Source organism: Syzygium oleosum, unplaced genomic scaffold (assembly GCF_021117445.2).
Source record: "Syzygium oleosum isolate NSW1041296 unplaced genomic scaffold, Sole_v2.1 Sole_v2.04, whole genome shotgun sequence".
Classification (NCBI taxonomy): Eukaryota; Viridiplantae; Streptophyta; class Magnoliopsida; order Myrtales; family Myrtaceae; genus Syzygium; species Syzygium oleosum.
The window spans coordinates 3402840-3429234 of NW_026607488.1; the positions used below are offsets into that span (position 1 = coordinate 3402840).

Below are 26395 nucleotides of genomic sequence, written 5' to 3' on the forward strand. Positions count from 1 at the left end.
GATAAAAATTTGGGGGGAATTGAAAGTGCGAGGCATGTGGGCATCGGCACATTGAAATAATAAATGCATCCATGGAGCCCGTAATATTTGTATATCAAACAGACATGCCATGAGGCTCTCGTAGGAGCCAAAGCTCCCTTCCTTTGATGAGATTATCTTTTAACCGAATATCAAGAATTCAAGGAAAATTCCTAGTTAAGAGGACACAAGCTTTATGAAAGAAAGGCAAGAGTCAAGACCAGGCAGGCATCTAAGTTTTTCTTTCTAGTTCACTTCTCCTTCCACAAACAACATTATTCCATGCATTCATATCATTGCTGGCAAGTTCCCCACCCAGTGTACGGAGCCATAACCCCTAGTAGATTAAAACAGCGACCTTAAAACTTTAAAAGAGCTGAGGCAGCATTCATACTATATTTAATTTAAACAAACAAAAAAAGACCCTCTATTTAACTACCATCAAGAAAGTAAAAAAAACGAATTGGCTAATAATTAAAAAAAACCCTAACTAAAAAAATAATTTCCCACCTACATTTGTTGAATAAGTAACAAAAGGCACCAACCCACTACCATAAATGAAGTGTATACTTTTTTCACTTGTCTTTTTGCTTCCTAATCATATGATCATGTTAGATTTTGACTAGAGATATTCTTTCTTTAGTGTGTATGCTCCTCACGTACTAATGTCATCTTATAGGTTCATTATTAGGTCTACTTAAAAAGTTCGATCTACATATAATTTTATTTAATTGGGAGGTGCATATACTAGTCTTGATGCTTTAAACTCAGTTCTTGGCACTTTAGCATCATCACTTTGTGGATTTTCATATTCATACAAGTACAGCCTCATCTACATCACTAAGCTCGTTTATAAACCCTTTTGACATTGATTGCTTATGACTCTTCGGGGTTTTATCTGCTCTAAGTGATAGGGATACTAGTAATCATACTGATTAAAACTAACAAAGACAAGAAAAACATAGAAGTGCAAAGGTAGAATAGGGTTTGTTATAAGGGTTAATACCACGAAAAAACTTAAATTGGTACACTTGCGACAAATTTATCCTGAACTAATTTTTTGACCACCAAAGACCCCAAATTGGTACACCTGTAACAAATTTACTCTTCGTTAAATTGAATTAATACCACAAAAAATCACAAATTGATAAACCTGTGACAAACAGAGGGTAAAATCCCAAATTGGTACACCTATCAACTACCACGTGTCATCCAACTCAACAATTTGACGGTAAAATTTATTGAAAACTAATGAAGGATAAATTTATCACATGTGTACCAGTTTGGGGTTTGTTATAATAGAGAGCAGAATTGGTGTGTCGCTTGTGCTTGTGCAATTAAAAAAGGGTAAAAAAGAGAGCATATATATAATTCGTTGTCACCGAAAAGATTATTTCTATCAGCAGCATCAAGAGATTGACATGTTACGATGCGATTCAATCATTAATTATTAGAGATCTTTCAGCGAAAGAAATTTTAAGTGCATACACACGAAAGGAATCCTATGATCGTATATGAAAGAATATAAAATTATTAGTCGTATATAAAATGAAAATTCAAAAACAAACTATTTATTCCATTTTCTCATTTGACTATAATGGTAATAATTTTACTTGATCCACTACCAGCTAAAATATATATATATATATATATATATATATATTTCTCGCGGATGGTAAAGATACGCCATTTGCAAAAATACCCCGTCGCATACATGTCTATACTAGCAGAATTAACTAACCATATAAAAAATATCATGCAGACAAAGAATTATATATAAAATAATACTTCCCAACAAGCACTACTTTTCCCAATAGTACTTTTTAATCATGTTACCAGAAGAGTCACAAATTGATGATAAGTCTAATGACTCGCCACATGCTTTAAACAAAAGAGATATATCCCAAGATTAGGGCTTCTTTGGCTCTTATCCCACATAGTTTTATCTCGTTTGGTGCAAAGTTTAGCGGTGCCCGATGCCTCCAACAACATTATTCCCTCTCGAAATCGACACACAACCTTATGCGGTCGCGTAGAAATTTAAACCCTAAACATTTCACAACCATCGCCCATGAACAGATTTTACGTATTCCCTTTTCAAGATTGTCAAGATTCCATCGGTGGTGCCAATTTCGAGACTAATCAAATCCACCCACATCTCCAAAATAAACATTTGAATAATTAGCTCAATAATGCCTTGGCTATAGTAGGCTACGTGCGCATAACATTAGTTAAATCTCCCAAGTCCCAACTACTTGTTCTCTTCTCATAAACAACCAAGCTAGAGTATCTTCAACGAGATACCCAAAAACATACAAGAAAAATTAATTAACAACCTAGAAATTAGGTCTTTATTTCATGTCCCTCGAAAAAAAAAGGAATTAACGAAGCTTCTACCGAAAAGTATTAGGGTCTGTGCACGCACCTAAAGGTTGTTTGCAGTTGTCTATTTTGGACTAGGGTGGTCCACGAGCCAATCACCACACATTTCTGTTTTTATGTTCAGGAACGATTCATTGAATAATATGAACTTTAGAGCTGCTTCGCAGCACCTGCAATCGCCTCACCGCAGTTGTTTGATTTGATCGCCGGTCCAACATGTATAGTTGGATTTCTGATATAGTTACATCATTTAGTAATCTTCTTAATAAATCTTGAGTACACATGACTACAATAACTTGCAAACTCAGCATGCTTACACTTCTTCCAGATCGAGTTTTGCCTGGTTTGTTTTCCGTGTATCGCGTGGATGTTGACGTGATCTAAATCTCTGTGGTGAGCATGCGATGAATAGCGTTAAAATTATCGTGAAATCGACGACAGTACTTTGCAATCATAGGGAAGAAAAAATAGAAATGAAGGAAGAAATTGTCAATTTCTTGGATGGAGTGTGATGATTTTGTGGGGGAGATGCTAACGCAATGCTCAAGCAAAGTGTACATGTCAACTACAATCCAAAATGTGTTGAGGAAAAAAGAAGGAAAGCAAAAAGCCTCTCTCTTTTGTCTACTCCCGTGGGCTAAGATCATGCCTTCCTTTTCCCTTTTTTTCGCCATCGCCTTCACTTCACAAGAACTATGTATATTCTATCCACCTCTCTCATTTTGCTTGTGATTCCTTTCCTTTATACATATCTTCTTTCCCTTTCTTTACTTTACCTTCCCTCCCTGTTCACACCAAATCATCGAAGTTCATAAAATCAAGTTGTCACGATACGATTGTTAAGCAATCAAATGAAAAAAAATTCAAGGTTTTCAATGTATTGCTTTTTTCCATATTGTATAATCGGCATTTCGGAAGTCGAAACATTCCTTATTTAATATGCTTAATTAATGTCCAGAGCCCTCGTAAATAAGATCCATTCAAAAAGTCATCCAGCCTTTATTCGATTTCAAACTGCGTATCCATGTTTTCATAAATGAATATATTGAGTAGACATACTCTTTTTATTAAGATTTCTCGTGTAGATCGAGTGAAAACCAAAAAGTAAATATGAAATTCAAATATTTTGGTGGCTTGTATCCACCCTCAATTTAGGCCAAAATGGGTGTATACTCACTCAAGAGAACTCATACATTGATCAAACTATATAACATTGAGAACTTGAAGACAATTAAGATAAAAAAGGAGTAAGAGATTGGCTAAGAATGTGACTCTTGTAATATTACGCGGGAAATAGTAATTACATGATCAGTCCATTAGCAATCGCACGATTCGTGCCCACATGAGTAGTTTCATACACTGGAAGGTCTTCACAATATCTCTCATTGCCTATTACTGCAAGATGATCAAGCTCAAACAGATCTGAGCTCGAATAACTTGCCGCGTCGTCGTCGTCGTCATGGCAATCGCCCTCGTCATAGCCGACCTGATGAATCTCCTGGTGGCCCCTCGCCGCGAAACTGTCGTTTCTCAGCTTCTTCTGGTTCTGGTAGTAATCCCTTAAGAACTCTCTCGCCGCCTCTTCCACGCGCCGGCTTTTCTCAATCGCATGGGATTTGACTTGCTCTGTTTCCTCTGTTTTCCTCGATGTTGGCGGCCTCCCTCCGATTTTCCACGCACTCGGCATGGACACCGGCATTGAATTCGAGTTGTACTCGTCGTGATCTTCTTCACACAGTGATTTTTGTCCGCACGGCCTGCAATCTTCGTCCACGATCACGCTCACCGGGTAGAACCGGACCGTCCTCTTGACGCCGTTATGCAGTTTCTGCCTCGATGCTGGGGAATGCTTGCTCAAGCAAGATCTCGAGAACGAAGAAGCCGTGGAACACACGGATTCTTGTGCAGATTGAGATTTCCTCTCGGCATTTGGTTCTCCATAACCACCAGTCGCCGTGGTCGGCTTGGGCTTCTTCGTGTTGGTGGCGGTGAAGAGAGAATTGATGAAATTCGAGAGCCGGCCCCCTGGCGAAATCGGCTGCTTCACCTTCTTCAGGTTGGCATAAATTTTTAACGCTCTCGATTTGGACTTTATCATACCTCCCTCGTTGTACGCGCTCTGTTCGGCAGAAGAATCGTGGCGATAATTATCAAAGTCACGCGACTTCCTCTGCTCTTGAAACAGAGCCCTCCCTGTTTTCTCCGGTTTAACAGAGGAGCTGGTCCTCACCGGCTTAGGCCTCGGTAGTGATGGTGGAGCGAAGCAAGAGCTTCTTGTCTTGACGACCCCATACATGGACTCAGTGTCCGAGGAAGAGAACCCACCAGAGCTCGAATCCGACGAGCTCGAGGTCGAACTGAAAAACAGAGCATCGGGGTCGCGATCGCGATCCCTCCTCTGCTTCCTCTCGAACTCGTCCCTCATCTGCCTCGCTTTCGCTCCCCCATCGTCACCGACCTTGTTATTGACGAAACCACCTCGGTGATGAGCGAGGTTTTCCTCGGCGCACTTGCTGCTTTTGGAGCCGCATTTCTTGACGTCCCGGATGCTCTGTTTCCTCGCCATTGCCGCGTCGCTGCAGAACCTCATGTCCTCCTCGTCTTTCGGGTCGGGCTCATCAATGGACCTGTAGATCTTGTCGAGAAGAGTGGAAGAGAAAGACGGGTTCCGCTTCCCTTGCGCGCACCTCTCTTCCCTCAGAGTTCTCTCCGACTTATACATGTCCCTGTTCTCCCCCCCTTTTTCCCCTCTCCCCACTTCTTCAGAGAACTGTGCAGGAACAGAGAGATGTCAAGAGCACAAGGATTGACACGCGCAGAGCGAGAGAGACAAAATGATGGAGAGAGAGAGGGAGAAGAGGGAGGGGGGTGGTTGAGCCTGTCTGGGAAAGGAGGAGGCTCGGAAAGCTGCCGCTGTTTCGGGAGGCGCTCAAATCTCGCGAGAGGACAGGTCGGGCGAGAGGGGCATTACTGGAAAGCGGACATCTCTTCTCTCACTAGAATTCCTTCTTCCCTGTGGCTTTTTTCTCTCTGGGGAGTGAAAGAAGGAAGGGAGGGAGCGAGCATGGCGTGGAGGAACAAGAGCAATCGATGTGTTTTGGTAGAGAGAGAGAGAGTGCGGGGTAGAGAGAGAGAGGGAGAGTAATGAGAGCGAGAAAGGGCACGCCTTGAAGATGCAGGACAGGGGAGGAGGGAGAGAGAGGACTTTTATAAAGGGGAGGGGGGGTCTCGTTCGTGCGCGTGCATGGTCCGTGCCGATTGGAGCTAATTGGCCAGCTTGGCGCTGTTCTTCCTGCCCATTTTCTTTTGTCCCCGTTTTGCCCCTCCATGGTGTAGGAAATTACTCAATTCCCCACAAAAAAATTGGAAGTAAAGCAAAAATAATTGGAAATGGAGTAAATTTAACTAGTGCCAGTTTCCCAAGTTCGAATTTGAGTTCGTCGACCGCGTCGAAAGAGTAAGGAGGGGTGATCAGGCGTAGCAAGCGATCCATCTCGAGCATTGCCATAAAAATCTCACATCTGCCGCATCCGATTTGAGTCATAGATATTATTGCTCGTAAAGTCACGTTTCTAGAATTAGAATCGTGACGTGAAGAATGATCTTCTGCATGAGGATTTGCTCGAGAGCCTAATAGTATAAAACTCACAACTTCGTGGAAAAACAATGGGTGCTTTTTACCACACTATGTCATACTTTTAACTTTCATTTGTATGAGCCTTTTTGGCATCGTAGTTCTGATGTGCTTTGATTTGGGCTATTGAAGATTTTAGCAACATGTATTTCCAAAGCAAGTGCGACCTTAACTTTATGGAAAACATGGTCTTAAAATGATGAGGATCATCCTCATCACTATATAATTTGACACTCAAAATCTATCATATTCACTCTAAAAGCTTCGTCGAGGCGCTCTAGTATTGTCGTGTTTAAGGGGATTCGCCTTTTCAAGTTTTGTTAAACCACCTTAAAAGAGCCCGAATATCCCTGTAAATCTCAAAGCTGTCTTGAAGGTGCACATTTCGAACACCATCCAAGTTTTTTGTATATTGGGTTTTGACGAATTTACTCGGTTCGCGCAATAAATATATATATAAGCGGAATGGAATATGCTTCTTGTTGAATTATTAAGTCTTACAATAAGTTGATTTTACAATAGACGGCTGATCGAAATGGTATCTTTGGTCAATGAGTTAGAGTGACTCTAAAAGTCGGCAGACTTGTATACAGAGCCATAAGATTTCATGTACAATTCCTCCTTGATATAAGTCTTTCCGATTCCAATCATAAGAATTGACCTAAATGTTGCAAAACCACGATCGAATCAGGATGGTGGATTTGTTTTAATGCATATAACCGATCGAAGCCTCCAACGGGCAAACTCGAACTAAAATTTGATTCAAACCATGTGGGGGTTGGTTACATCACCAAATTGACTAAGAGTTTGGAGAAATTTGGGAGATTGGGCAGGAGGAGAATTATTGGATGTAGATTGATGGAACCAACGTCGGTTGAATAATTAATTCGAACGTAGATCGGTTGATTTGGGAATATTTGCGAGGCCATAATGGAAGTGGAATATCATACTTAATGAGATGGGTGAGCAGGTTATCATTATTCTGTTTGGTGCATGTGCATATTTCTAATGGAGAGTTGTTCGTGGAGACTTGTAGGTGTGATTCTTCAATGACATACTTTTATCCTTTGAGAGAGGGAGATGAGGATTGAGACAAATTACATTTAAGGTTCGTTTGTTTCACGTAAAATAAATAATTTAGATAATAATTTCGTAAAATCGGTCGTTTGTGTCGCTTAAAATAATAAGCTGGTGGCAAATATTTTCGTTAGCGATAATAATTTATATCTAAATATTTTTTAGAGCGATGAAAAAATTTTCATTCGTTCATATTTGTAAACGATATAAACGGTTATTTTTAAAAAAATTATCTTTCAAATTATTGATTTTCGAAAAATAAAAGAAGCCAATACATATCTAATTCTCCATCATTCAAGCCAATGACATGAACAGTAGATTGTGCAGTGACTGTCTGTTTAAGCTATGGTTTTAGAAGCATGTCACATGTATTTGTGGAAAAACACATTATCACTGGCTATTATTTGTGCACTGTTCATGTTGAATTTTCTTGGGACGTACAATGCTCGAGGAAACCTGCCGATTCTGAAGGCTTTTTTTTTTTTTGAAAATTTTCACAAAGTCGAACGTGAGAATTTTAATGAGACAATTTGAAATAAATGGTCCTATTTTAACCGAATATTATATTCATTTTTATAAAGAAAACAGTTTTGAATATGCATCTGCCAGCACTTTCAAAACAATTTTCAAATGAAAATTGAACAAAAAAGAAATGGAATGTTTTCAATATTAGATTTATAGAATGAAAAGAAAGCAATATCTACTGTTCTCATTATTTTCGCGACTGGAAAATTATACCAACAAAATGTCCTTTTTCATTTATCAAAAATATTTTACCGAAAATAGAATATACAAACTGAAAGTATTATATAAAATTAAATGAAGGACACAATAAGAAGAAAATCTTCTATATAACGCTCGTACCACCTGATAGACCAACATGCAGTATCTATTCAACAGAATTTTCGTTAATTTTGTGATTTTCAGACGTGTATAAAAAAGAAGAAGATATTTCATACCAACATATCGCGTAATTAAATGTTAAAAGAAGTATCCAGATAAATAAAATGAAAAATATTTGACCAAAAAAATAGAAGGAAAAGCAAAAAATAGTCATTGTCTATGCTGTTTCTGATCTTCTTGAATGGGATGGGGCCCGATTTTACCTTCTTAATCGTTTTATCTTCCTTTTGAATTTGAAACTTGTAGGACTTAATGCTCCCAGCTCTATTACCCAAAAATGGAAATGACAGTTTCAAAAGCTTGACCAAAGTTGGCGATAGATTGCCTGTAATCATGAAAAAACATTTGGCTTTTTAACCTGCATGAGTAATTATATCAGGAGCCTGTGAAAGATTGATATATAATCATGGTTCAACCAAGGAGCCTCTCAAGATTAAAAAGGAAAAAAAAACGAAAACCAATGTAATAATCTTGGAGCCTATGCTTTTGCTTTTTGATAATGTCTGAAGAGTTTTTCAAAACAAAGTAGGAGATGAGATATTGCAACCATATAATTTATAAAATTGAATTAATTAAAGAAAAAAAGAGGGAAAATAATCCCAGCTCTCTCTATTATTTATTTATTTATTTGAAATAGAGGGTGTCTCGGTAACAATCTACGTATTTATTTTTCAAAACAAAGTTGGAGATCAGATATTGCATTTTATAATTGATAAAATGGAATTAAAAAAAATAGGGGGAAAATAATCCTAACTCTTTATTTATCTATATATTAATTATTTTGAAAAAGCGTGCCTCAGTAACTATCACTGACTACATCCATAATGCACACCGCTGAGAAGTCATGCAAGTCTTTCTTCTTTTGGCCATCGAAGGGCACAGTTGTTTTCATTGGCGCTTGGGAAAACAACAAAACATCCTTGATGAGGCTGAAAGTGATGCTTTGGACTAAACAACATTAACAAGCCCCAAAAAAACCCTAAACCCCACACACTAATGCACTCGCACAGTGCCTTGCCTCTATTATACTTGCCAAGATCACATGATCTTCCATTTCTGGTTGTCTGGCTGTTCAGCCATCTCGAGACAGCATGCCATGTAGCTATCAGCATCGGTCAAAATATCTGTGCAACTCCCTCTCTTCAGAGTCTCGTAGATAGAGATTGTGTGTTTTGAAGGTGAAAGGTCATTGGTTTTGGTCTCTTGAGCTCGGCTTGGATGGACAGTCTACAGGGAGTTATCTTCGAGCTACAATTTGCAAGGTGGCATACAGCAGCAGCAGCGGTAGCGCCAAGATCCTTGTGCTGTACTTTCAGCATCGGATGGGGATTGATCAAAGAGGAAGCCCTAGTAAACAGTCTGAGCCCCACCGTTGAAGAATTTGTAGCCTCTACATTTGTAGCCCTAGTTGGATGCCGTTCCATGTGAGCCCGAGCGATATCAATTGTTCGATCGCGTGCGCCCCAATATGGAGACTACATGAATCGACGGGCTAAGAGCATTGGGGACTTGCGTGCATTCGAGGCTTCCGATAATAATTTTTTGGTTTCAGAGCGTGTGGATCTAGTTGGGATAGTGTTGGGTGAGGACCTTAATTGTACCCTCTAAGCAAGACCCATGATAACCTTACAAATTCCTACCGCTTTGTTTCTTTCTACCATGCCAAGCGACAAGTCTCATGTGCATCGTCCAAACTGGTCATTAGACTCATCACAAGATCTCCAAGAAGTGATTGGCTTTACAATTAATATTGCTTTTCAAATGGATAATCACTGTCCTTCATTCTCGTTTAATTTCATGTCTCATTTTCTTTTAAGATTAACGGGCAAATGGCGAGAAACTTATCAAATAACATCCTCGAGCACAAAATTGCATGCCTGAAGATGAAAGTGAATTCTCCGTTTGTCGAAGTTTAATAAGCCCATAATTCGTGACTATTCGATAGATTCACCCACATTAAGTGAGCACCCATTTGATCAATTTCGCGACATTAATCCACGGTCATAATAGCTATATTCGCAACATCGCCATGGTACTAAATGTAGCTGCGATCGTACAATTCGACCGTGATTTTATGAATTCTCTCGTGTACCCCTCAAAACTAGTGCTAAATCTTCTAGAATTTGCCCTTTTTCATGCCAAAGATTTTCGTTGAAGCCTGTCTTGTACCGTCCCAATCGAAGGCTCTGCAAAAAAAAAATTGGCCCAGGATGGTCGTCATCTGGAAACCGGTTAAGCATCCAGGCTAAGAACAGCTACAGCTTGCCTAATGCGCGTAGCCTGTGGACGCGCAGAGGGGATAAAACCCCACCCTCCAATAATTAGCGCCTGGCCGTCTGATCTGATCTTAACCCATCACGCGCGACCCCGTTGTCACCGGGGCCGGACTTTTAACACGTGTGGGGCCCCCCCGCGCGCTCTGGCGACGCGAATAATTCACTGTTTCCCTGTCCCTCCCCCCCCACGTGACGTGGCCCCTGACACGTGCGGTCGGGAGGTCGTTGATGATATCTATCATTTTTTTGTCGACTTTTTAGCTCCTTTTTATTCACTGCGCTCGCTTACGTCATCCCCCCTCCCCCCGGTCGATCCTGCAGTTTGCCCTTGTCAGGAACGATCCCCAGCCGTCGGATCCCCTTCGTCTTCCTCCTGCCATCTGCTGATCCCACGGTCAGGCAGGCACGTAATTAAGTTTTGACAGACACCCTTTTCTCTGTTTATTTTCTATTTTTGTTTTTGGAGATTGGAGTATCAAAAGTCCTAAAATTTGAAAAATTTCGAGATTCGATTACGCTTTCATGATAAATTTAATGACTTCAAATGCGCTTATCTATATATTTTTTAGTCTCTCCTCTTTCATGAACAATTTCTCAAGCTTTCTATCGATTAGTACATGGTTCGTATAGTGTGTAAAGATTGTTTGTAAATAATGTTTTGCATTCCGAGAGGTAGGACATAAATTTGATCTTTTTTTTAAGAGATTTACAAGAAATTAGAAGTGTATTAAGTAAAAATATTATAGCCAAGTCGGTGCCCTAAATATAGTTATTTTCTCACACTTCTCGAATGATTCCACTTGTGTTTTGATTTCTTTTTGCGAATATGAAATGACTCGAGCACTCTACATGTAAATTTCTTGAACGTCATCCTGGTTAATTAAGAGAGGAGAGAACGATGTGTCAATAGAGTTTCGACTATCAAGCTCTAGATCTTTGATACCTAGACGATCGATCGAGAGTACGAGTTTCAATGCACTGTACGAGCTCAACTTACTCTCTCTACATATCCCGAGGGACCAATGACCCCCGCCAACCCTATTTGCGATCTGTCACTAGTAATACTAGCAGTCGTGTCGCAAATGGACATGAAAATTACTATAATAGACATTGTTGTCTACAAAGACTTTTCTCCAACCCCATCGCAATGATGAAGATATTTATTAGGTGATTTTTCGTATCTCGTGCATACATCTTCATCGTTTGTGTATATATAATCGATATCATACGTTAGATAGTAACGCACAAAATCAATTCATATAATTAAGAAGGCCGGTGCATGAAAGCCGCCGTTGTTCGACTCCAACCTTTATACCATAGTTTGAACGCAACGATTTTAGGTCGAGTCCCAAGTACGGAGAGTTAGCTAGGATGATCAAGGGCTACGGACCATCAGCTCTATTTAGATAGACGCAATCTAAGTATGCATGAACAAAAAATGCAACTATCAACTCAGGATTGTGATGGGTCGTCTCTTTCCCACGTGAACCGAGGGCATACGTTGCTTCCTTAGCAACTCAAGGAGTTAGGATCAATTGAAGTCTGATGTCTTCATGGGAGTAGGCGGGTGGGGCAACGAGGTCGCTCGACCGCACGACCATGATTGGCCAACATCCTTTTCTCTAGCCCCAGTCCATCTCTACTCGGGGAACATTTTGGAGGAGCAGAGAGAGAAGTGAACGCTTAGCACAAGATCTCATCGAGTCATGCTTTTCTCTAGGGTGTCAATTGCAACCATCTGGCGTATCGAGGACCACAAAATAGAAATCTCATTCTTTGCATCGAGAGATAGTAAAATAACTCGACTGCTAAATCATAGAAACATAAAAAGGGGCAAGTCTCACATGATCCGACATACATAGATAACCAAATTTTTCGATCTGTTTGGTTTGCACGAACACCCCGAACTAATATGAGCGTTCGTTCTCGATCATTTGTGGGGTTTTTCGGGGTACGGTGATGCAAAAAAATGAGAAAAAAATCCATAGTAAACTTGGTTAGAGACCCTACCCCGTGACTCAATAAATAAACCTCAATAAAATTCGTTTAATACCTAGGAACATTATCTTAATACGGCACGAGGAAGAAAGGGACAGTTTCTCTCCTTCCAAGCACCAACAAAGTGGCAGTTCATTAGCCGTCTCCTCAGGACTTCCGGACAATGTCAGCCTCACGTATGTTTCTCTGTCCCCGCCTGTCTCTCTTTGGCCGTGGTGCAGTGGAGGAGGGGTTGCTCCACGTGCACTTCATGACTTGGGCTGTGCTTTCTCGGGGGTCTCCCTCCTCCTCCATCCCCATCTTCACGTTCAGTGCGAGCATGCATGCCCCGCTCATCTCTCCAGCTTTTGTCTTTATTGCAGCAGTCGAAAAGTTCAATGGAAGCATTATGTGATTTGGTCGATTGTGATACGACTAAGCATGTTAATCGCATCTCGAAAGCGTGAATTCCATATCACACGATTGGGAGTCGGGAAGGAGCATGGTCTTTGTATCTTGTTCGCTCATGACTTTCGATGGTTTTATGAGCTTTCTATTAGTACTATATGTTGGATCAGGCGAGTTAGCGAGCTCGTCGTGGTTTGGAATAATTGGTGTTGCGAAACTCGACAATAGGGCAGGGATTCGAGGTCCGTGTTGATATTTTTTGATGGCAAAAGAGAGCTTGACTTTTGGATTGAGGGAATTGGCTCGGTGTGGTAAGCTATATAGTTCATGATGCAACTTCCTCCGACCATCCTTTTGATTGGTGACAGTTTTACGAGTTGTCAATAGAAAGCTCGACTTTTTGGATCAAAGGAATTGGCTCGATGTGGTGTGGTAGGCTAGTACATGAGCTCAGATCGAGCTCGTTCTCTACTATGATTGATTTATCTGTCATGCTATATAGATCACATCTAAGACGGGGCTATTTGCAGCCCTATTATGATTGAAATACACATCATTATAATCGAGTGATCTAACTACCATTTCTCTCTGCAAATTGTTGTTTCTTTCGGTTAAGTGTCAAGAAAAATAAAAGTCACATTCACTCACCCCGTTCACTAGTCATCTTTCCTTTTCATCCTCGTCACCCTTGTCCATTGGAGATTGTTAATTTGAACTATTGGTTTCATCTGTCGAATCACCGGCCGCGAAAGATTAAGAACTTCTATTAATGAGATAGACGTGACTCGTATACACGCCGTTAATCTAAAACCATTCTTCTAGCATGAATTTCGATGGATTCTTTTCTAATTTCCTTGGAGAAAGAATACAACTTGGTAGTGCTTGTGAGGATCTAACGAACACGGGAAAATAAAATATAAGACGTATCCTTGAATGCATCCACCGTTCAAAAGTTGTTACGTAACGAGTTTCGAGGGGCATAATTTCATCACTTTCAATATGCAGTGGCGTGCCCGATTAAAAATAAAATATGCCAGTGGTGTGGACGCGTCAGAAAATCTTCGTAGGATAAGTTGATCGGACGTTACATGTATAGTGCCAAGAGAGACTATTGATAGTGTGTTTGCTTTGAGTACTCTTGAGAAGTTAAAAAGTAACTAGCAAATGCATACGTGCATGTGTTGCCCAATAAAACACGGGCCATGAGCTTATGGGGGCCCTGACCCGCAAGACCCATCCATCATCCAATAAGAGAGCCGGGTCGGGCCACGCCGTCTTTGCCCTAGCGAGCAACCGTACGCCGAACATCCCTACCAGTCCTGCTTCTTCCGAGCTCGACTAGACCCGGCTTGAATGCGACGATACATCGGGGCGGGCTTCTCGACCACGGACCCACCAACAGACATCGGCTAGCGAGGCTCTTTCATTTTTTGCATTGATTTTCACCGCTTGTAATCGGAGCTTGAAAACATCCGCATCAATAAGCCTTCCCACACGATGCTCGCTCGCTCCCTCCCTCCTAGGATTCCCAGCTCCCCCCTCTTATCGGGCCTTCTTCGAGGCCCAATCACGGGCCCAAGCACAAGCCCAACAAGCGAGCGCGCGGGGGGGTGGGGGCGAGATCTAATCCGGGGGCCCACGGACTCCATCCCGACCGTATTCAAATCCAGTTAAATCCGGACCCGGTTCAAATCCGCACCCATCTCTGTCTGTCTCTCTCTCTCTAGCTCTGCGTACAGAGGTCAAATACTTTCCCATCTTTCCCTCCTTTTACCTCCCTCCCTCACTCCCTCCCTCCCTCTCTCTCTCCTCTCCGATCTCTGCTGCGAGCGCTCTCTCTCTCTCTCTAGGAATTCTCCCCTCCCCCGACCTCAATTCCGACCCCGTCTCTCCCCGTCGCCGGACCTCCGAATTCCGGCGGGTCTCGTGCTTATAGTTCCGTCGTCGCGGCCATGGACGGAGGCGCGCAGTACAACCCTCGCACCGTCGAGGAGGTGTTCAGGGATTTCAAGGGCCGGAGGGCCGGCATGATCAAGGCCCTCACCGCCGGTACTACTACGCCCCCCCCCTTTCCTCTTCAAATTCCCGTTATTTCTTCTTATGGGTTTTCCTTTGCCTGCATCCCTTCGGCGCATCGCGTCGCGTGCCGGCAAATGGGGTTGAGGGATTTCGAGTTGTGGCGCCATTTTGGGTCTGCGTGTTTGAGGTTCTGACGGAAGTTTTCGGTTTTCTTTTTCTTTTTCCCCTGCCCTCTTGTTGCTTTGTGATGCAGAAGTCGAGGAGTTTTACCAGCAGTGCGATCCCGGTTAGGGTTTTCCCGTCTCTTCTGCCTCGTGGCGTTGTGGTTTTGCTGGATTTCGTGCTGTGAATTTGTTCGCTGATGGGAACTAGCTGCTGCTGCTGCTTTTTTATTTAGTATTTTTCTTATTGCTGATGCGGGTGCTTGTGCGAGACGAATTTGGAGACTTTTTGTTCTGTGGGTATCGAGCGAATTTCGCTTTTGGGAATGCATGACCGGCTGAAAAGGAAAGGGGGAGTTTGAGCGTTATGTTCTGGTCTGTTGCTAGATTTCATGCAGGGGGTTTGATGAGTAACGTAATATGGAGGCGTGGGTATCCTCAAGAAGCTTCTCGTTAGCGTTCTTGTTGTGTTTCTCTAATTCCCCCCCTTCTGCAAAATGTCGTTTTGTTTTTGGATTCCGTTTGGTTTGGATTATTTGAATTCTGCAACTCCCTTTGCGTTTGTTGTGAGAGGATTGATGATAGTTAGCTGTTGCCCTGGGCTTTGATGTGGATATGTTTTAAGGAAGAGTCTGTTTAAATATAGAAGATTAATCTATTCAATTCAATTCTTGGCCTGCATGTGTAGTTTCACAGCAATTGACAAACCAATTCTAACAACAGATGTCTTAAAACATCGTCTTTCTTTCAGTTGTTACTTACTGGTGAGCAGATAAAAGCTTATTTTGCCACTTATTTACCTGCAATTTTGCTCTCAGTTGAAAATATTTTAGCTATGTGGAGACTAAGCAATGCACCTGTGTGTCTACTTTTTGTGATAAGCAATCATCATGAGAAAACCGGCCAATATCCAACCCTTGTTTGCGAAACCCTTCATTGGCAAAGCTTTACCCAGTTTATTTCTTTATGATGCTGTTTAATGTTAAGGATCCGGAAGATTAACCTTTCTCTTGCTAATACCTTCGGATGAATAAGATGCCAAATTTTTGGGACAGAGTAACTTTTGTCACTCCTCTTACATGATAAATGTTGACTCATGAGTTCAAATTGACATATGTTATGGTTATTGTTTCTTGACTGCGTACTCTTGAATTTAGCTGCGACTCATTGGCTCTCCACTGTATTTGTGTTGGTCATTAAAATGTTCTGTGAAAATAATCGACAATAGCTAGGCCTGTGTGTCTTCTGTAAGATAATGTACTTCTTCCATTACTGCGAAACTCGGGAAATTTTTATGGTTCTTAGAGGTAACAAATTTGATTTGTTCTGTTTGTGAAATTTTAATGTACAGCAGGACATGTTATTTGATGAGAGAACTTGTTAGAAGCGAGTGATATAAGATCAAGAAGAACTTTCAAAATTTTTTTTTCTGAATCTAGATATTGTTGAGGCCTTTTTGAAATCATTGTGCTTTCTGGACTTTCTTTTATAAAAAAAAAAAAAAAAAAAAATTATCTGCTTGACCGAACTAGTAACTTCAAGCGTCTGACGTACTTGTTCTGTTTGGGCTTCTATATAACTACCGCTCCTCCTCTGCTTCAGAAAAGGAGAACCTTTGCCTTTATGGGTTTCCAAGTGAGCAGTGGGAAGTCAACTTACCCGCGGAAGAGGTGCCACCGGAGCTTCCAGAACCTGCCCTCGGCATTAATTTTGCTAGAGATGGGATGCAAGAGAAGGACTGGTTGTCTTTGGTCGCAGTTCACAGTGATGCATGGCTACTTTCTGTAGCATTTTATTTTGGTGCAAGATTTGGATTTGATAAAGCTGACAGGTTCTGTTTCCCTCTCTTCTCGACTACAGACCATTTATAGATTATTAATTTGACTTTTGCAAAGTGATTTGATTTTTAGTTTTGTTAATTCGTTCATTTACCCTGGAGAATTTGAAAGCTTCCAAATGACTGAAATTGAAGGGGAAAGTTTTTTTTTCTTTTTTTTGGGGGGGGGGGGGGTGTTCATAATTAGTTTGCATTTGTGCTGTTTGTGGTTTTTATATCAAGGTAGTGCTCCATGCTGTCAATGCCTTTGGATGCCTAGCTGGAGTATCTGTTATTTCCCATATTGTGAAGTAGTGAGTGGTTAATAATAGTGAAGCCATACGGTATGGTGATTGAGGCAATTACTGTGCAATTAGTTAGATTTCTATGATACTATCTTGGGTGTCGATGGATCTTTTGCTTGTAATGTCGCAGTGGGCTAGCACATTTTCAGGCTTTGTAACCTTATAGATTTCTCTGGTGCAGGAAACGCCTTTTCAATATGATTAATGATCTTCCCACAATATTTGAGGTTGTGACAGGCACGGCTAAGAAGCAAGTCAAGGAAAAGTCATCAATTACAAATAACAGCAGCAGCAAATCTAAATCAAATCCCAAGGTGTGGAGGCGATCTTATGCCATTCTTTTGGGTCATTTACTTTATTTTCCAATTTCCAATTCGTCAGGAGGATAAACTTCATCTTTCGGGCTGGCCAGCCTGAGTGTATCGGGAGCTGTATGCACCCCTAGAGTCCCATATTTAGTAATTCCTGAAACTTCTTTCTGTGGCAAGCTTACAAATTACCGCACCTTCTGCATCCAAGTCCATAATCACCCATGCCAAAGAGAGAGAAAAAAGACTATACCAAAAAAGAAAAAGAAACCTGCTTTGCACTGTTGCACCTGTATTCTTGATATAGTGTGCAGTCTAATCTGGAAGCAGTGATGCATGATGTACCCTTGCGATCTATTTCCTGTAGTAGTCTGATTGTTCTTGAACATTTGAAATCTGGTGTTCAATCTTGAGCAGTATTCTAGTCAAGTGAATGTATCCATGTCATGGTTGATGAATGACTTTATTTTGTTTGAAGTTATTGAATGTGAGTGCACAACTGTTTGCCTTAAACATTTGATGAAACAGACACCAATTCTAAAGGAAGTAAAGTACATTGAAAAATCAGGTCCAAACGAGTTAGAGGGCAGTATGCTAGTCAAGTGAATGTATCCACGTCATGGTTGATAAATGACTTCATTTTGTTTGAAATTATTGAATGTGAATGCACAGCCATTTGTTTTAAACACTTGATGAAACAGACACCTATTCTAAAATAAGTAAATTACATTGAAAAATCAGGCCCAAGTGAGAGGGAAGAGAAAAGAGGAAAAGAAGAAAGAAAAAGAGGCGGGGGGGGGGGGGGGGTGTGCTCGGGAGGGCTCAGGGGATTTTGTAATGCCAAATGTGGAGCTCTGTGATTCATCTAATTATGCATTATTGGTGATATTTTGTTACATATCATATCTTAAAAGTACTTGTTGAATGCAGAAAGGATCAGAATCTCAGACAAAGTTTACAAAGGCAGTGCAACCGAAGGAAGAGGAGGAGGAAGGTTTGGAGGAGGAAGATGAGGAGGAGCACGGGGAGACTCTTTGTGGAGCATGTGGAGAGAATTATGCCTCGGATGAGTTCTGGATTTGCTGCGATATCTGTGAGAAGTGGTTTCATGGTAAGTGCGTCAAAATCACTCCTGCTAGGGCTGAGCACATTAAGCAGTACAAATGCCCATCTTGCAGCAACAAGAGAGCCCGGCCTTGATAGTTGCTTGGGAGGTAGCTGTTCAAATGGTTCCTTTTCCTTGACTGCTAATTGTGTAGTTGGTCGCTCTTATTAGTTCGGTGTTCCTTGGTTAGAGAAAGTTGTGTAGGTTGCAGATCAGTTGTTCATTAACTAAAGATTCATATTTTTATGGTTGAGTTAAGGCGGAATTCAGACTTTTCTGTTAGGTACACCTTTATTTATGTCAGTTCTTGTAATTTTAATTCTCGGAAGATGTGTCGTCTCCTCGTTCTAGCTTCTGCCTGGCCCAAAGTTTGTAGCATTTGGCGGTGAGGTTATGCTTTTGTTCATTATTTTTATTTTGTGTGAGCATGATTCTGTGAGTCGGTCTACGTAAAAAAAACTCTTGAGGGAATCCAAAAATTGCTATATATAGCTGGAACTTAAAATCGTGTGAGTGGTGTTCGAGCATAGTGCATGTGACAACTTGAGTTTGCAAGCTACAGAGAGTTCGGTTAAGCTTTCGTGCTCAACTCTACTGCTGGTTTTAGCCGATTATCTTCTGTATTAATTTCATTGCGTATGTGCATCTGTAAGTACGAAGTATGGTTGTCTGGCAAACGCTAACACAGCTGATATCAATCTTTCAACGATAAACCATCCGTGGCTGGCGAACATCAAAATTGCTGAGCACTTGGATGTCTGTTTACATATGACAGACAATTCTCCATTCTTGAAGTTAATAGAACTTTGGAAAAGGCTAATTTATAAGTAGGCCCGTTAAATGGGTGGGTCGGGTTATAAATGGTCCGACTCAAATTAATCAATCTAACTCATATTTGCCTATTTTTGTGCAACATAATTTTAGCGAATAATATCTTGGGCTCTAACTCTTAGAAATTTTCATCCTTAAATTATTGCATTTAAAGAATAGGTGACTTCATGTACAAGCTCGCGGAGTTGATGAGAGAGCTCGTGTGCTCGAGTCGATTTGTGGGCTAGGACTTCACATGGCAAATGAACAATGTAGAGATGTGGGTGAGCGTTGCGTTGATGGAAAATAACAAAGAGGTTTTAGAACCAGGAATCAGTTGGTTCTGGTTCAGTTCCAGTCTACTAGGGAACCAGTACATTTTACTTTTTGAGTGAAAAAACAAATTCTTATAATACAATAAAAAAGTTACGCCATTTCACTTGGTCAAGTGGTTATGTTATTTCTTCATAGTAAAAGATCATGCTTCAATTTTTGACAGTGCAAAAGTGTTTTTTTTTTAATAAAAAAAGAGGCTTTCGAATCTGCCTCAAGGGATCCATGCAAAGGCACCAAGGTCTTGGCCTGGTTCTCACGGTCTAGCTTGGAGAGATTCGGGCCAAATCTTTGACGACCTGGGCACCAGGAACTCGAGCTTGGCCTTGAGGGACTTGGCCCTAGCCTTTTTGGACCCGACTTGCCCGGTCGCCAAGAAATTGGGCCCAACCTCAATGGACCTTGGTCGGGCACTAATAACTTGGGTGAGGGAGCCAAGTTCTTGAGCATGGCTGCTAGGCACCCAATCATGGGCACTAGGGTCTTGGGCTAGGCGCGCCTCCGTGGATTCAAGCACGAACATTGGGGTTTCGGGCCCGACCTTGAGGGATCTATGCCCTCCCTTTGTTGACTTAGGCCCAGGTGTCGAGGAATTGAGCCTAGTCACGATTGACCCGAGTCAAGTGCCAATGATTTTAAGGCGTAGCCGAATACCCGGGCATGGCCGCTAAGGACCCGAGCCCAACCTCTGTGGACTTGATCATCGAGGAATTAGGCTTGGCCTCGATTGACTTGGGCTTGCCTTGATGCACCCGGGTTGGATGCTAAGGACTTGAGCATGAGACCCTAGTGCTTGAGTATGGTCACTGGGCATTCGAGCATGGGCATTAAGATCGTGGGATAAACCTTAAGGGACTTGGGCTCGGCCTCTGTGGACCTAGGCACAGGTACCGGGGTCTCGGTCGGGCCTCGAGGGACCTAAGTCCAGCCCTTATGGACTTGGGCCCAGTCATGGTGGACTTGTGATGAACACTAGTGACTTGGGTGTAGGAGCCACATACTCTAGCACGGGGTCCCGAGCCTAGTCTAAAGAGACCTAGGCCTGGTGTCGAGAAATTGGTCTTGGTCTCGAGGGACCTAAGCCTGGCCTCCAAGGAGCCAGGCATGGGCACCAAGATCTGCGTCTCGGCTTGAGGGACCCCGGGCCCCACCTTTATGGACCTAAACCAACCTCTGTGGACCTTAGCTGAGTACTAGTGACTTGGGTGTGGGAGTAAGGTATCCAGGCTTGGTCGTCAGGGACTTGGGCACAAGCATCGAAATATGAGGACCGGCCTTGTGAACCTAGGGTCTTAGGCCTGACCTCGAGAGGCCTGGGCCTAACCTCGAGAGGCCTGGGCCTAACCTCTATGGACTTGGTCCCAGCCATCGAGGAACCGAGCTCTGACTCGATGGACCCGAGCCAATGAGTCTGAGCCTGGTGCTAGTAACTTGGGGGTGGAAGCTGGATACTCTAGCACGGCTCCTAGGACCCGGGCACAGCCTCTACGAACCCGGGCACGAGCACACGGAGGACATCCCACTTCAAGTAAATGGGTTGAAGTTGGATTCTTTGTAAACCCATTAGAACTCTTTAGGGCTTTGTTTTATTAGACCCATTTTAATCTATATTTTTAATTTTAGGCAATCCATATTGCACTTACCAAATATGAGTCAAAATATGGGTCCATAAGCCATTTTGCCACCTATATTAAGAAGGATCACGCCCTAGCGAAGGCAGTGCTGAAGGATTTGACACAGAGACATCATTGCTTCTTCACGGGACTCGGTTAGATGGACATGGTTGATCATGACCGTTGAATGTGGTGACCTCTCTATGAGAGCCATATGAACATTACATAAGATTGACCTGATCCCCAATATGGACCCATGCAAGTGTTTGCCTTCTTAAAGAATCTTTCTCATCAATCGTTTTCTATTGGCTCATCAGTCACTCATTTTCTCTTAGAAGAGACGTCAAATTTTCTGTGCTCACATATGCAGGGGAGGTCTCTTATCCACTCTGTGACTTAAAACAATGATCAAACCTCTGTATTGATCCAATCCAACGGTATCTAATTCTTTAGAGTTGTTGGCTAATGATATTCTTTATAGTCCCAATGAGATTCAATGATTATCATAGTAGGCTACAAAAGTTGGTGGTCCATTTGCTGAAAGTGGGCCCCAAAATCTTATCCATTTAAAAAATCCCCTTATGATACTAACCAATGTATCTTCCATTCCTATGCTTCACATATATGCATATCAAATATGCAAGGGACGTTGACTTGCAGATGATGGTTATACCATACCCTATCTGAACAATGAAGAAGGCCATGCAAGGGGACAATGTCACTAAAAAATATGACATTAATTTAGGATGGAGTTTTCTAGAGAATCTTAAAGGGTCAATCCTCCGTCGTAACGCCTTGTACCTATATTTTTTTGTCGTAATTTTATATGCATAGTATCATGGCCAAGAGCATATCATGAGCAATAAAAAGCGAGTTTAAGTAAGTAAAACAAAATTTGGCACGACAAAATGCACTAAATTACTAACAATAAAAATTTACTTTGGATATCGAAAATGAGCAGAGCGCAACAATCTCACGCTCACAAAAATTCACATACGAATTACATCCTGTTATCTTTTCAATGTAAATTGAATATCGCTTAGCAGATGCCTTAAGTTAAGGCACAGCTAGTTATACTCATCACGTAAGTTTCTTTCCTTTGAAAATAAGGAGGTACAGATACTCTCCTTTTCCTTCAAGGGAGGCTGTGTTGGACAGTTTGGATTGAGATCTGCTGAAATCTAGATCGGAGTGGTCCTCAAGGTTTGCCTTCAGGTCACGGAAGGAGTAGTTGTGAGATCAGGTTCTGAGTAGTGGATGAAACTGATGAGCATGATGAGATTCAGAGAAAGTGTTAAAAATGGCCCACGGTTTGATGGTCCATAGAAAAGTCAATAAAGTGTTAAAAATGGCCCACGGTTTGATGGTCTATAGAAAAGTCAATAATAAATGGTGAGGGGCCTGAATGGTCCATAGAAATTTGGGGTTCTTTGCATTTGGGATTGTGCTGCTGCCCCTGGTTTTATGTCCTTTTTCTTCCCACCTTGCTAAATTTTATACTAAAAAATTAGGGAAAAGCATCATGATCTCCACTGGATCAGTTCCAAAACTACAAAAGAAAAGGCTTATTAAAATTTTTTTACGATTAAAACAGCAAATTCCACATTAAATGTAAGTTATTGAACTCCTAAATAGACTGTACTGTAATGTACTCTGTATGTGAGAGATGAATAATGGATGGGAGAAGATTGCGAAATCTTTGGTGTCGGAGTGTGTCTCATTATCCATTTGTTAAAGATAGATTTGAGAAATTTCGTTGGGCATCCTTTGGTGTTGAAGTATGTTCCGGGCCAGTTTTAGGGTCAACAGGTTCGGTTCCTGATTCCAAAAATTGGGAACCAATGCTGACAGAGTAGATTCTAGATTTTTGATTTGATACCTATCCATTTTAAAATCGATCACCCATAGTTTTTGCATTACTAAATAGGATTTTTGTTTTTTCGCTGAGCCCAGTAAAACTGGGGGCCAAGTCCGCATCATTCCTCTTTTGTCTGATTTCAGGTGGTCCTCAACTTTGCCAATCAGCCATTCGGATTTGCTGATATATTAATAAGATATTTCCCAGAACCTGGATTTCATTATATGATTTGTTGACGACTTCTTTTCGGTTCTTATGAGGATTTGAATCTACACTTCCTTGGAGGTATTCAGAAACAACTGGAGTTCCCCATAATCTAGTCCCATGCGCATCACTTTCCTCCAAAATCCCTAGCCCAACCTTCCCCATTGTTTGTTTAGTTTACTCATTTGGGTTTTCTTGAACAGGAAAATTGGGAAAATGGAATTTCTTATTTGAAGCAGATGAGACTCTATTAGGTCCCTATTAACTGCATGTTAACACATAACTTCTAAACATGATGAGCTCATAACAAATATAATATGCAAGCATCAATATTCTGATGTTCATATATAAATCTTAGTAGTTGCAGTATGCCGACAAACGACGAGCTGGCACTTATTTCAGCGAAAATCGTCTCCGTTTTTCAGCAAGCGATAGAGTTACCAAAACTAGGGGATGGTAGCTTATTAGTACATAGAAAAGGGTGTTGATTTTTGTCTTAATCACCTCTTCCTAGTTCTGTAAGTACCTATGACTCTTCAGGTCTTAGAGGGTCAAACTTGTAGTTGATTTGTACATTCTCAAGCTGTGCACAGAACATATGCAACTTCTCATATCTGCATTAAATGCAATACCATTTAATATCAATAGGTCTTGAAGATAAAAGAATTGTTTCGCATTAGATGTAGATATACCTTGGACCTGAGCAAGTCCTTAAATGGCTCAATCTGGACCTCGAGATGTAAAAATAAGAGGATATTCCAGTCCTCCTCCCGAAAGAAAAACAACACTGGGGAGGGACATGGGGTGTCGAGGTGGGTTCGGCCGCCGAGACCTTAAACAAGGCGCGTAGCCTCAACAAGTGGCAACACCCGGTTTTGGTGAAGTAAATCTAATCAAACACCAAGGATCCAAGGCCGCCCTCAATAAGATAAGGTTATACCTAGAAACTTTATCATACATCATCATGTAGAATATATGAAACTATACAAAATCAAGTTTAGGCCCTTGGTTTTTTCCCCCTTTGTATCTTCTTTTTTCCAACCATCTGCTTTTTTTGGCCACCCGCAACCATCTGCTATAAAAATGAACGTTTTAGCAGCATGACTCTCCATTAGGCATTGGTACTTTATTCAACTGCATTAGCATTGTTATAGATTATGAGTTATGAAAAACTGGGGCAAGCAAAAGATAAAATCCCAATAGGCTAATATTGATCGAATCGTTGATTTACATTCAGTGAGCCCTTTTTTCAATGCCGATATGAGAACATCTATCTAAAAGGAAATCTGAGAATATCTATCTAATAAGAAAGGGAAAAGTTTATGCTATCTCATCTGTTCTGCTTCAATTTAATCCTTCAGTCAATAACTGAAGAATTCCTGGTTTTTAGCAGATAATCTCTTCAGGAACTCATAGGTGGTGATCATGATTGTTGCAGACATGGCCATTGAAGCCCATCTTGGTCCCAACCCTCTGTAACAAACACTAAACCCACCTTCCCTCACCAAACTCTTCAAAGTCTGCATGGTAGTGAGCGCTCTTCTTCTGCCATTTTCTTCTACATCCAACACTTGCAATCTCGTCTTGATTGTGTCCAATGGCATAGTGATTATTGCAGAAACCCCACTTGCCATTGCTGCACTCAGACCCTGCACAGCCACCGTTGGCATTGATCTTGACTCAGCCCCAAAAGAAGGACCATAAGAAAAGCGGTCTTTTTGGCTTCTCCCACCACTTTTTCCCACAAAACCACCCCAAATGAGCCTATTGGCCACAGAATAAGAAGCCCACCAAACTGCATTTGAAGGTGCATACGTCAAAATTGAAATCCCAAATCCTCTGTATAGGCCTCTCAGACCATCAGCACATAGTATTTTCTTGCATACATCGAGACCATTTTTGTACCTACAAGAATTAATACCCCCTTGACCAATTAAGCTCCTTTGGCTAGTGAATCCATTTTTTTGGCCTTGGACCATTAATCTCTGGCTCACCACGTCGACTGGGGTCCACACGAGCTGAGCAGCCATAGCTGAGCTTAGCCCTGCCACAGCACTGGCAACGGCCAAGGCACTGGTCTCTGAGAGCCCTAGCTTCACAGTGACTGAACCAACACTGCTCTTGGTGACCTCAAGGGCAGCCATATAGAGAGCTCTTGCTGGGATTGTGCCCATAAGGGACGTCCCCAACCCTCTATAGAACCCTCTGAGGCCTTCATGCCTCATGATGGAGAATGACATCTTGAAGCAAGAGATCTGTGTGGGTGAGACTTGTTGCCTCGTCTTGAGCACCACAGCTGGGTAGAGAGCGGCTGATACACCTGAGAAGAGAGCTGCTCCAAGGAAGAAGAATCTTGATTTGTCAAGCATATGCCAATCCACATCTGCTGGGAATTGAATCTCTGGAGCTGCATCTTGCTCTGTTGCTCCCAAGCTCATCTCTTAAAGCAACTTCGTAAGCAAAATTATCAGCAAATGATGTATAATTCCTCTCTGTTCTGTTTCAACTGTACAAGTTCAAATGAATCTCAAGTCCAGACAACTGAACTGATACCAATTCCACTTACATGGATTGAAAAAAAGAATTCCTCATGTTAAGCAGATTGAGATCTAGGAAAAACTTATAGGAAGATAGAGAGAGAAAAAGAGGTTAATCTGAGGAGGAAGTGACCACAAACAATGGACTAAAAGAACAGGTAGTGAGAGGTGAAGCCGAGTTGCTCTAATTATTGGAATGAAGTGTTGGAATAGAAAAGAAAGATTATAAAGAAGACTTTCGGAAACGGACGAGGTTCCCACAGGAAAGGGGCTGAGAGATTTGTGATCTTTGGTGGACAAACCTGATTTAAGAGACGGTTCTTGCAAGAGGCAGAAACCATGGGACTATGATGATCGCGGTTCTTCAATCAACGGGCGATTAACTTCGTGTCGGGACAAAAGGAACCCCCTCTCTTTAAGAGTACACAGAGTTAGACGGATGGCAGACTCCAGAAAACTAGAGAGAGACTGAGCGAGAGACAGGGGGGTCACAGAAAGCGAAGGTGTTAACATAAAGGTTCAAGATAGAGAGGGAGTTTTTTCTCCCTAGAGAAATGGATCGAGTGGGGTTATCAGTACTGTTCACACATATTTTATCGAGCCAGCAAATTATATATTGAGATGTCATCAGGTTCACGTCCAGCAATAAGA

General features: G+C 41.7%; 3 protein-coding genes across 4 annotated transcripts; 1 reads left to right on the forward strand and 2 right to left on the reverse strand.

The window, feature by feature from the left end:
* Nucleotides 1-3700: 3700 nt before the first annotated feature.
* LOC115688636 (protein BIG GRAIN 1-like A) lies at nucleotides 3701-5122 on the reverse strand. Its single transcript, XM_030614516.2, has one exon. It carries the CDS (start codon nucleotides 5120-5122, stop codon nucleotides 3701-3703), a length of 1422 nt encoding a protein of 473 aa, XP_030470376.1.
* Nucleotides 5123-14479: 9357 nt separating this feature from the next.
* Nucleotides 14480-18717, forward strand: LOC115688676 (PHD finger protein ALFIN-LIKE 4-like). Of its 2 annotated transcripts, XM_030614573.2 has the most exons (5): nucleotides 14481-14724; nucleotides 14948-14980; nucleotides 16458-16686; nucleotides 17158-17290; nucleotides 18215-18717. In XM_030614573.2, the coding sequence occupies exons 1-5, from the start codon at nucleotides 14628-14630 to the stop codon at nucleotides 18482-18484; spliced, it is 762 nt and encodes a 253-aa protein (XP_030470433.1). In that variant the 5' UTR covers nucleotides 14481-14627; the 3' UTR covers nucleotides 18485-18717. The 2 variants fall into 2 exon arrangements, with proteins under 2 accessions (XP_056166943.1, XP_030470433.1); XM_056310968.1 differs by lacking the exon at nucleotides 14948-14980 and having other exon boundaries at nucleotides 14480-14724.
* A 5677-nt stretch (nucleotides 18718-24394) lies between these two features.
* On the reverse strand, nucleotides 24395-26314 carry LOC115688697 (uncharacterized). The gene is made up of 2 exons (XM_056311115.1): nucleotides 26047-26314; nucleotides 24395-25713 (listed from the first exon to the last, which is right to left on the reverse strand). Exon 2 carries the CDS (start codon nucleotides 25643-25645, stop codon nucleotides 24569-24571), a length of 1077 nt encoding a protein of 358 aa, XP_056167090.1. The 5' UTR covers nucleotides 25646-25713; nucleotides 26047-26314; the 3' UTR covers nucleotides 24395-24568.
* Between the last annotated feature and the right edge of the window lie 81 nt (nucleotides 26315-26395).

Coding starts and splice junctions, on each gene's coding strand:
- LOC115688636 (XM_030614516.2), bottom strand. CDS start 5,122: ATGTATAAGTCGGAGAGAACTCTGAGGGAAGAGAGGTGCGCGCAAGGG.
- LOC115688676 (XM_030614573.2), top strand. CDS start 14,628: ATGGACGGAGGCGCGCAGTACAACCCTCGCACCGTCGAGGAGGTGTTC. Junction 14,981..16,457: donor TTACCAGCAGTGCGATCCCG/GTTAGGGTTTTC, acceptor CCTCTGCTTCAG/AAAAGGAGAACCTTTGCCTT. Junction 16,687..17,157: donor GGATTTGATAAAGCTGACAG/GTTCTGTTTCCC, acceptor TCTCTGGTGCAG/GAAACGCCTTTTCAATATGA.
- LOC115688697 (XM_056311115.1), bottom strand. CDS start 25,645: ATGAGCTTGGGAGCAACAGAGCAAGATGCAGCTCCAGAGATTCAATTC.